Below are 11,270 nucleotides of genomic sequence, written 5' to 3' on the forward strand. Positions count from 1 at the left end.
TGTACTGAGAATTGCAGTATTCCAAAACCCTGGTGCAGAGCAGACGTCGTAGCTGTTCCCAAGCCAGGAAAACCATTGACAGACCCAGAGAGCTACTGACAGATTTCTCTGCTGTGCGTTAACTACAAGCCGATGAAGAGATTAATCCTGATGTGGATTAATGAGGTAGTCACTCCTCAGCTGCCTCGCCTTTAGGCTAGATCCAAGATCAGGAACTTTATCTGACTCAAAATATAGAAAATGCATGAAAGTCTGGAAAGAAAGTTTGGGCAGTCACTATTGATCTGACAGCAGCCTATGACACTGTGTGGCATATTAACTTGCAGCAGCTTAGCAGCCAGCCTTTTTCTTGTAGGCTAATGATGCAGTTCATCTGAGAAATGGTTCGCAGCTAAAACTTCCTCCTGTAAATTGGGCAGAAAAATCAGTCACCTTAAATGTCTCCATAATGGCCTTCCACAAGAGTCAGTTTTGGCTCTCATTTTGTCCCAGAGATATACCTCCAACCTCCCTGAAACACAAGCCGAGAAGTATATGTATGGTGAGAACATCTGTATTGCTGACACTGGAAATTATTTCCCCAGGATCAAAGGGAATCTCAGTCAGCGTGGATATGCTGACAATTTACCTCCAGCCATGGAGACTAATCCTAGTGAAAATAAGACAGTGGCAACTACTTTCCATCTAAACAATCGTCTTGCCAATTGACCGATCTCAATCTGTGTCCATGGACGACTGCTGACGTTCCATCCAGTTGTCACATATTTGGGAGTAAAACTCGACCATAGCCTGACATACCAGTCCCACTTGGAACACCTGCAAATGAAGATTTCTTCCCATACCACTTTGATATGAAAACTATCAGGAGCCTCCTGGAGAGGAGACCCTTCAGTCCCTCATTCATCTGTATTGGCCTTTGTGCTTGTTCCAACTGAATGCTGCTCTGCAGTTTGGGGGCACAGGTGTCACACTCAACTTGTTGACACTGAACTGAATTCAGCCACTCATTATTAGCAGCTGCTTGAATTATAGACCAATTTTCAGTCTGTATGTGCTAGCACACATAGCTCTGCCTGATCTTCGACCAGTTGCCCTTTCTGTTAAGTCTACCTACCTGGACATCTGTGACAAATGAAACCAACCCATTACATCTCCCGTTGACTGATGCTCCATTCTCAGACAGGAAAAACACAGCACCAAATCAAAGGTCTGCTGGTATTCTGGGAAGGAATCACACCCCTGTGTGACACCACAGCTGATCACTACTCCCCTTTGCTATGACAGCACATGCATTCTTGGATAAGAGTGCTACTGGCCCTTTACCATGCTCGAATGATCAGCTCTGCCAGAGAGCTGAAAACTACATTCTTACAGAGTAGAGAGCATCAGCGGGAAAGAGAGTCTAAAACAGTAAATAAATTTAGGAGTCCATCGCTGCACCTGCCTCCTTATCTACTTGATCTTAGATCCTGCATCAGCTCAACAGGGTACTCTGTGGATTGTCCAGAGTTGCTGCAACTATGCTCTGGCTTAGCCTGGTTTCTTCCCCATGTTGTGACTGGGAAAGCATTGCAGTCAATAACTCATGTAGTGATGGATACTCAACCCAACATCTAGAGGGCAGTTTACAACGCCTAGCCTCTCTTGATATAGAGGGCATCCTCTGGTAACGGAACTTGGACATTGAGCTCCGATGTCTGCATATGAGAGAAAGAGAGGTGGCCAATTTCAAACGAATTGTAAAGGCAGTGTTATACATTTGTAGGTCTGTGAAAGTATAAGCGGCTTCATACGAGACTATTTTATGTTTTGAGGGGATGTTTTACTAAGAAAAGCAACAATAGGGTATAAGAAGTAAGAGAAGTGTCCACTTTATCTGAGACATTCTAACAATCACCTGTTACTTGCTTTTCCTGGTACAATACCTTTTTGCTCCCTGAACACATAAATTATATCAACCACTTGTAATATGCATCACCATTTACCTCTGTATTTGGCCCAAAAAGCACTGAGAGAACATGGGACTGAGAGCCAGGAACTCATAAATTTTAATCCTAGTTCTCACAATGACACCTTTTGTGACCTTGGGCAAGTCACTTTTTCTGCCTGTAAAATGGGGATGACACCACTTACTTACATCACAGGAGGACTTCTGAGGAGACTGGTAAATATAATATTAGTTAATATTTGTAAAGCAAAGTATCTAACAACAAGAATTTTTGCTCTAAGGACTCACTGGTGATGGACACTGAACTTCCTTCTCACTACACATGGCCCCTCCAAGTCAGGGTTAAGTCATGCTTGAAAGACAGCGTACGGAAACTTGCACTACTAGTCACTGTGCAGTGCCTACTCTCGGGACGGACAGAATATTAATCTTCAGGGCTATCAAACCAGCATTTCTCACAACACTGAATTCGCTTAATGAAAAAGATGTACACTGACTAAGAAATTAAAGCATTTGACTATTTTCTAGGATGATTCAAGTTCAGTTCTACTCCATAAAAACATAAAATGGCATCATGAAGTCTCGTGTGTATTGTTTATCAACAATTTCTGGACTGAATTTACTTACTCACTAGGAACAATATTTTTTTCTAACTGCTTGCCCTGCAAGTGGGCCCTGGGATCTAAAAGTTAAATTAAAGACTTTGTATTGGCATAACTAAGAACACAATTTGACTGTTGTGACACTAGTAAACCAGATGTCAGCTCTTGCCATGGCTCAAATTCATAGCTGGAAAACAGACCAGCTCACTTGTATGTTAATACTGTTTGAGACAGATGATGAGCTTGTAAGGATGTGTTTAGTGTTTAGACTCTATAAAATGGTTGTCAGTTGCTGCATGCATTAATCTTACTTCTTTTGTCTGTATCCCATGCTATAAGGTAATATGTAAGTTTTGTTTTATAATTGTAAAAATGTCTGCTCTGAGCTTGTGAACCTAGCCAGGAAAAGTGGTTTCCCCATCCATCCAGAAGAACTATCAAGACTAAATGGACCATCCAACACAAAGGCTCATTTAATGGCCTTCTTACACCCATGAAGGTTCTACATGTCAGAAAGCACATCCTATCAATTTGAATTCTGGAACAGATAGCTGACTTGAAGATTTTTCATCTCTTTTCTGTTTGGTCTCTTTCAAGGGATGGAGCTAAGAATCAAAACACAGAGACCCCATGGTCAACCTGGGTTATCCCTAAAAAGACAGTGCTTTTAGAACCCTAGACCGAACTCATTTGCATATATATGCTGCCTGCTTTAACCTGTAAATAACGACCTTGTTTCTTTTTCCTAGTTAATAAATCCTTAATTAGTTTATTACAGGATTAGCTACCAGCTTTATGTCTGGTGTGAGATCCAAGGTACAAACTGATCTGGGATAAGTGACTGGTCTCTTGGGACTGGGAGCAACCTGAATATTTTGTGATTCTCCGTGTAAGAGACCATTTATCACTAAGTCCAGCTTGCCCAAGTGGCAAGATAGACTGGAGTGCCCAAGAGGACTGTCTGTGACTCCATGCTAACTAAGACTGTTACAGTGATCCAGGAGTTAATATTTGTTACTGAGTTGGTGAAATTTAATTATATAATATACCACCACTTTGGGGTCTCTGCCCTGCTTTTGACAGTCTGCCCTGATGGTGGCACTCATGGTCATGAACCACTCCCAAGAGCATGACAGCCCTGCAGTTGGAAGTTTTAATAACTGTGTTGATACATGAGCCAGAATGCAGTTCACTCTCTCTTAGCCCTGAAGAACCAAAAAAGCTAACTGGAGTGAGGAGTGCTGAAAACATATTTTCATCAGTGAATTCAGCAGATATGACCCTAACACACTGATTTAGCGTGTGTGGCCACATCTGTCTCTAATGTTTGGCCCAGTAACTGTACAGCCTGCTATTTAACTGACAGCTAAACTAGTTCTCTTTTAGTGCAAGCAGTCTATGCTTCTGCCCTGGGGTCACCGATAAAAATAGCATTGCTATTTACATGGCCCCAGTTCATTACACACACACAGCAGAAATCCATTGAGTGATTTTGTTTTGGCAGTCACTATACTGAACATACTTGAAACTTTAAGTTATTAGGGCACGTTTCTTTTGTTCCCATCGATATTATTCTAAATCAATTTTGCTTGCTTTTAAGCATGGAAATGAGGATGAGAAGAACCTGAAATCCATTTATCAGTTGGCTCCAGCTTTTTGATTTGTTACCTGTCTCTTCTATCCTCAGTTCCTGCCAGGTACTCCTGCATTGTCTGATCGACCTTCTTCTGTACAATACTGTGAAGCCTTCTGCGTTCATTGTGATTCTCCCACTGACTGACCTGCAGACCTCTGTTGTGAACCTTTGTGAAAGCCAAGTATTCAAGACGTTCTTTTTCTTTACGTCTGCATTCCAAGATGAAACATTGAAACTTATCAGGTTTAGGAAACTTGGCCCTCTGTAAAAGAAAACATGTTTTTAACAATGGAAACAAGACCAATGGCTCTCTTTTAGTTTATCATCTCAAACAGGTAACGACCAATCATAAAGCAGGTATTAATAGGAGTTCAAAGTAATGTTAAATATAAAATTCAAAAACTACACTTTTCAGTAAATGCAAGCCACCATTCTAGGAAGGACTAGATAGCTCAAGGGATAGGTAATGGGATTAGGACCCATTCACCTCTAGGTCACAGAGACCATGGTTTACTGTGCTGACTAATACTGACTCACTACTTGGGCTCTGTCTACATTACAGCCTATGCCGGCATAACTTATGGCGCTCAGGGTTGTAAATAAACCACCCCGTGAGCGACATAAATTACACCAACATAAGCGCTTGTGTGCACGGTGCTGCAGCTTCTCCCACTGACATAACTTCTGCTGCTCAGACGTGGATTTTTTATGCTGATGGGAGAGCTCTTGCCCATCAGTATAGCGCACCTTCACAAGATGTGCTGTAGCAGTGCAGCTGTATCGGTTCTGCTGCCCCACTCTAGTGCTGTATGTATAAACATGGCCTCACTCGTACCCTGTTTATCTACTCTACTTTTCTGTCCGCATCCATTTGTGTCTCTTGCCATTGACTGAGACTGTAAGCTCCTTGGAGCAGGGACCTTCCTTTATTGATCTTTGCTGGGGTCCTGGTCCAGGACTAGGGCTCCTAGTCGCTACGGTAATACAAATGAATAATGATAACGATAATAAGTTGCTCTCATCTGACAGCATGGTTGTGGCCAGTGACCCACAGCACCATAAACACTGCAAACCTCTGCAGGCAGCCCTAGGAGTAGAGTCCCGCTGCCCTTCGCTGTAACGCAGGGGAGAGGCTGAGTTGTCCCTGCCCCACACCAACCTGGCGGCTGCGTGGCCAAGTCCCCAGCTCTGGGGCCCTCCACCCTGCAGCGGAAACATCACATGCTCTGCGGTCCTGCCCTGGGGTCTCACCACTCCACCACGCACAGGGATTCCCTCCCCGCCCCCCGAATTTCTCCAACCTCTCCCCCCCCCCCCCCCCCAGTTTTGTAAACTAGTTACATGCAGTGTTGCCTGTTTAGTGATTGTTTGGAAATGTGAATTGAAATAGAAACGTTAATACACACTTTAAAAGCATATACAGTGTATGATAAAATATGTGTATCTGAAAAAGTATAACAGATTTGAAAAGTATAAAACATAGACTAGCTTCCTTATACAGCTGTTGTTTTTCATGACAATGTCCGTGCATTCATTTCCGTGATGTTGGCCAACCTAATAATTTCAAATTATGATTTGTAAGCAAAGTCTAAATGAGCTCTCCTGGACAGCTAGTGATGAGCTAGGGGGAAAGTCTTCAAGACTTACATTTACACCTAATCTACCTAGGTATCCAGCAAACAGAGCTGCATTGGCCAAGTGATAGATTGGCTGAGGTTGGGTTACAAATCACTTGAATGCGGGGGGCGAGGGGGAGGAAATGAAATGTTCTTATTCTTGTTGTCTGAGTAGAGGGCAGTAGAACTGTACTTAGCCTATGCTGATTGAGGGCATCAAGAGAGAGGGTAGGGACAGGTGTTTTGCTTGATGGTCTGCCTGAGTCACAAGTACTATTTAACCTGCCCCTCTCCACTCTTTAAAGACAGAGCTGATTAGGCTCCATAGATAGGCTTTTGTTTTCTTAAGTAACCACTACAGCTGAAATCAGGTCTAAGTGCTTAGAACTGCTGTAGGACAGTGTTTCTGTGGAAGAGACGGCCCAGTCTGCACGAGCAGCGAGGTTCCCCCACCGAGAGCTCAGCTGAAATCACTGAGAGCTGGGTGGAACCTCAACAGACCAACTAGCAGAGGTCAGAGTGGCAGGTGGCAGCAGAAGGTGACGGCGCAGCACCATTGGCAACATTGCAATGGAGTGAACAGTGGCACAACGAACAACAGAGGCCAGAGCTAACGGTGAGCAGCTGGAGGAATGAGCAAGGTGCCTTCTTGCCCCCACCTGGGAGGTGAACTCATGTGAACGCACCTCTGAACTCCGAGACTCCACTGACCAAGGACAACACCAGTGAGTGTTAATGAGGCTGTTAAGAATGCTGGAGACACAACACAGTTCATGTGACCAAACATGGCTGTGGCATCATACATTCTATTTAAGCAAGATATATCACACACTACAAACTGGATGCCAATGTTAAGTGCATTGTCACTTGTTCATCCTGAAGCTGAACACTGGTTCTGAACAAGACCAGCATATACTCACTATCTTAACTGATTTCAGAGTAACAGCCGTGTTAGTCTGTCTTCGCAAAAAGAAAAGGAGTACTTGTGGCACCTTAGAGACTAACCAACTGATTTGAGCATGAGCTTTCGTGAGCTACAGCTCACTTCATTTATCTTAACTGACTGGCTAGACGCATGTGGTGCAACAGTGAAAGACTCAACAGTTGAAAAAGTGAAGAACTCTCTCACCACAAAAAAAAATTTGCACACATGGCTGATGAATGCATCAATGCAAATGGGCATCAAGTATTAAGTCATTGTGTATGTTTCCTTGATGTCAGTGGTAGGCCAGTAGATGCGTTTCTAGATGTTCAAGTTATAGAAGACACATTGGCTGCATCTGTGACAACCCACATCTTAGAAGAGTTAAATGCTTGTCAGTTGGACCCCAAACAGATGGCTGCTTCTACATTTGATGGAGCTGCAAAATTCTCTAGAAGACATGGTGGAGTACAAGCTTTACTCAGAGAAAAGTGTAACCCTAATCTCTCCTATACACACTGCAGAGGTCATCTACTCCAACTAGTGCTAGTACGAGCTGCAGACTCTTCAAAAGACATTTAAAAAGCTATAAATTTAATGTCTTCATTATATTCTTTTTTCTGCAAGAGTCCAAAAAGACTGAATATCTTGGAAAATATAGAAGATACACTGGGACTCAAGTTCAAATTAGTTCAACCTGGGAAAATCCTCTGGCTTTCTCATGAGCAATCCTTGGCTGTTGTCTTAAAATTACGCCAGCCATTATTACTGGCTTTGGAAAGTATCTACCAAGATGGGATGGATCTAAGTCGTGAGGCTGGTGGATTACTTTTGATACTACATTCAGAGAAGATTATTGTCATTCTCTCCCTTGTAAGTCTACTGTTGAAACCACTTGGGTCATTAAACAATGCCATCCAGGCATCTGCTACAACAGTAGTAGATCTTTGTCCAGCAATAGAAGCTACATTTGGATCAATCAGAGAGCTATCCATTGAAAAACTACTGGAAAAAGCAAAGACTTCAGTCCTTAAGTTGAGTAATGAAGGCATTTATATTGAATCCTTAAGTGAAAAGGACAAGAAGTGTTTGTTAAGACAAAGTACACAGACTTGATTCTTAAAAATCTACAACAGCGACTTATAGATTCTACTCAACCTCTATGTAGCTTTTACAGATCCCTGTCCTATAAAACACCAAGAGTTGAGTGGAGTGAGGCACAACCAGCAATGGGGCTGCCATGTGCTCAGGACAGAATAGAGAATTTGAACACAGAGTGGAATATCATACAACAAATTAATGAAGATTTTATTTCAACTTTCAGAGGCTTGTTCTCCTGCACATCTACCAATGTGATATGTGCCAGCAATGCCCATCTGCCATGTACGTTGGCCAAACAAAACAGTCTCTACGTAAAAGAATAAATGGACACAAATCAGACGTCAAGAATTATAACATTCAAAAACCAGTCGGAGAACACTTCAATCTCTTTGGTCACTCGATTACAGACCTAAAAGTGGCAATTCTTCAACAAAAAAACTTCAGAAACAGACTCCAATGAGAGACTGATGAATTGGAATTAATTTGCAAACTGGATACAGGTTTCAGAGGAACAGCCGTGTTAGTCTGTATTCGCAAAAAGAAAAGGAGTACTTGTGGCACCTTAGAGACTAACCAATTTATTTGAGCATGAGCTTTCGTGAGCTACAGCTCACTTCATCAGATGCATACCGTGGAAACTGCAGCAGACTTTATATATACACAGAGAATATGAAACAATACCTCCTCCCACCCCACTGTAGGCTTGAATAAAGACTGGGAGTGGATGGGTCATTACACAAAGTAAAACTATTTCCCCATGTTTATTCCCCCCCCACCGTTCCTCAGACGTTCTTGTCAACTGCTGGAAATGGCCCACCTTGATTATCACTACAAAAGGTTCTCCGCCCCCGCTCTCCTGCTGGTGATAGCTCACCTTACCTGATCACTCTCGTTACAGTGTGTATGGTAACACCCATTGTTTCATGTTCTCTGTGTACATAAATCTCCGCACTGTATTTTCCACTGAATGCATCCGATGAAGTGAGCTGTAGCTCACGAAAGCTCATGCTCAAATAAATGTATTCGTCTCTAAGGTGCCACAAGTACTCCTTTTCTTTTTTATCATCGCTAGTGGCTTGACCCAATCTTTGTGCTATGTTTCCTGAGATGAAAGAAGTAGGAATTCATCTCTTGTTACTCCCAGTCACAACAGCTACATTTGAGCGTGCTTTTGATTCATTGAATAGAATTTTGTGTTCTGAAAGAAGTCGCTTTCTGCCTAATCATGTGAATGATCTAATGAGCGTATCAATTGAAGGAATGGAAATACCGGACACACGAGTGGCCACCAAAGATGAACGCATTGCATTCAAGAAGTTCATTAACAGAGATGTGCAAAATTATAACACGAAACCAAGAAGGATCAAGATGTAGTGCTTCATAGAAGGCTTGAGTAGCCAACTTTAATTTTTGTGATGATTTTAAAATATGAGTTAAATCTAATTAAATGGTCATGAAACATTTTTCAGTTTTTACTGTAGTACCACAGAGCCACCTTCACCCTCACGGTCTCACCCCTCATCGGCCCTGCCCCCCCCATAAATTTGAACACCTCCCTCCATTTCAATGCCTGAGGAAAACACTGGCCACGCACCATAGTGCGGTGCCTGCACCCAGTGATGAACTGACAAAAATCTTAACAACCGGTTCCCTCCTCACCCCACGAGGGGGTCATAGCCCACTCCCGCCCCCCCAGGACTCCTGCCCCATCCAACCCCCCGCGTTCCTTGACACCCCCCCCGGTCCCCTACCCCATCCATTCCCCTCGCCTGTCCACCCCCAGAACTGGGCAGGAGGGTCTCATGGGCCACCGTAGTGGGTGCCCACCCTGCCCCTAAGAGCCAGAGGGACCTGCCGGAGGGGGCAAGGTGAGGAGTCCCGGCATTGCTTACCTGGGGCAGCTCCCAGGAAGCATCCGGCAGGTCCCTCTAGCTCCTAGGGGCAGAGTAGCTGCTCCCCACACTGATCACATCAAAAGTGTTGCCTTAGGCACCAACTCCGTGGGTGCTCCGGGGCTGGAGCACCTACGGGGGAAATTTGGTGGGTGCAGAGCACCCACCAGCAGCTCCCCACCCCGCTCGGTGCCTGGCCCCAGCTCACCTCTGCTCCGCCTCCTCCCCTGAATGTGCCGCCCCGCTCTGCTTCTCCGCCCCCCACAGGCTTCCCACAAATCAGCTGTTTGCGCGGGAAGCCTGGGCGGGCTGAGAAGCAAGCAGCAGCTTCAGGCTCAGGCCCAGGGAGGCAGAGGCAAGCTGGGGCAGGGAGCAGTTCCCCTGCGCCCCCCCCTCCCCCGCCCGGGTTACCTGCTGCAGCGCAGGTGGCCCTCCTGGGCCCCCAGCTCACCTCTGCTCCGCCTCCCTGGGCCTGAGCGCGAAGCCGCCGCTTGCTTCTCAGCCCTCCCAGGCTTCCTGCCTGAACAGTTGATTTGCGGGAAGCCGGGGGGCGGAGAAGCTGAGCGGGGCGTTCAGGGGAGGAAGCAGAGGCGGAGTGGAGGTGAGCTGGGGCCGGGCAGGGAGCTGCCGGTGGGTGCTCTGCACCCACCAAATTTCCCCCGTAGGTGCTCCAGCCAAGGAGCACCCACGGAGTCGATGCCTAAGGCGCCACTTTTGGCCGGTTGTTAACTTTAGAAGCCCTTTTAGAACCGGTTGTAAAACAGCTTCTAAATTTAACAACCGGCTCCAGCTCACCACTGCCTGCACCCAGCGCCGCTGCCTCCCCACCCTACCGCAGCGTCTGCGCCCACCAGGGGCACTGGAACCATGTGTACAGCGGGGCAGCCGAGAGCCATTGAACCCAGCTGAAAACCCTGGACATGATGGAAACCACTTCGTGCCCGAGAGTGCAGCAGCACCCCCAGTTCCAGCACCTATGGCCCCCTACCCCGCGCCCCACACCGTGCCTCTGCGCCTGCGCCCACTCCCGCCCCACCTGCGCCCACTCCCGTCCCCTGCGCCTGCGCCTCAGCCCGAGCGTCTCACCAGCGCCACTGAGTGCGGGGTGGGGCCCGTCACCTCCCGGAGGCGCTGGCTCCACTGGCCCAGCATCACTCCCCCGGCCGCCGCTGGAACCGCGGGGAGACTGCCCGGCCGCCGCCACTTCCGGGACGCGCGAGCCGTTGCTATGACAATTGGCGGAGCATAGCGGAAGTGACCTCAGGAGAGAACGCTCTGTGAGCCGTCTCCTGAGGATCACGCGTCAGCAAGCGTGCGGCGCATGCCCACGAATGGGCGGCGAGAAAGCTCGGTTCGTGGGGGGAACACAAAGGCAGCAGTAAGCATGCGCATAATGACGTTGTGATTCGTGGTGGAAGCCCAGGCCTGCCGTGGTTGCTAGGTGCCCGCAGTCACTGCTCAGGGACGCAGGGGGCGGGGCCACCACTGTCAGAGCAGGGCCTTCTGCAGGGCGGGCAGCCTGGGTCTCCTTCCCTAGCGCAAAGCTGCAGGCC

General features: G+C 46.5%; 1 protein-coding gene across 2 annotated transcripts in view; it reads right to left on the reverse strand.

Moving 5' to 3' along the window:
* CFAP53 (cilia and flagella associated protein 53) overlaps positions 1-10,959 on the reverse strand; it is a 33,813-nt gene extending 22,854 nt beyond the window's left edge. Inside the window, exons 1-3 of one of the 2 annotated variants that reach the window (XM_048850985.2) lie at positions 9,718-9,755; positions 4,219-4,448; positions 433-511 (exon numbers count right to left, since the gene is read on the reverse strand). In XM_048850985.2, the coding sequence (XP_048706942.2) occupies positions 433-511; positions 4,219-4,448; positions 9,718-9,740 (332 nt within the window). In that variant the 5' untranslated portion in view covers positions 9,741-9,755. Of the gene's footprint in view, positions 1-432; positions 512-4,218; positions 4,449-9,717; positions 9,756-10,803 lie in introns of those variants that run through there. The other variant, XM_048850984.2, reaches the window with a different exon arrangement.
* Between the last annotated feature and the right edge of the window lie 311 nt (positions 10,960-11,270).

The sequence above is a fragment of the Caretta caretta genome, chromosome 5 (assembly GCF_965140235.1).
Source record: "Caretta caretta isolate rCarCar2 chromosome 5, rCarCar1.hap1, whole genome shotgun sequence".
Classification (NCBI taxonomy): Eukaryota; Metazoa; Chordata; order Testudines; family Cheloniidae; genus Caretta; species Caretta caretta.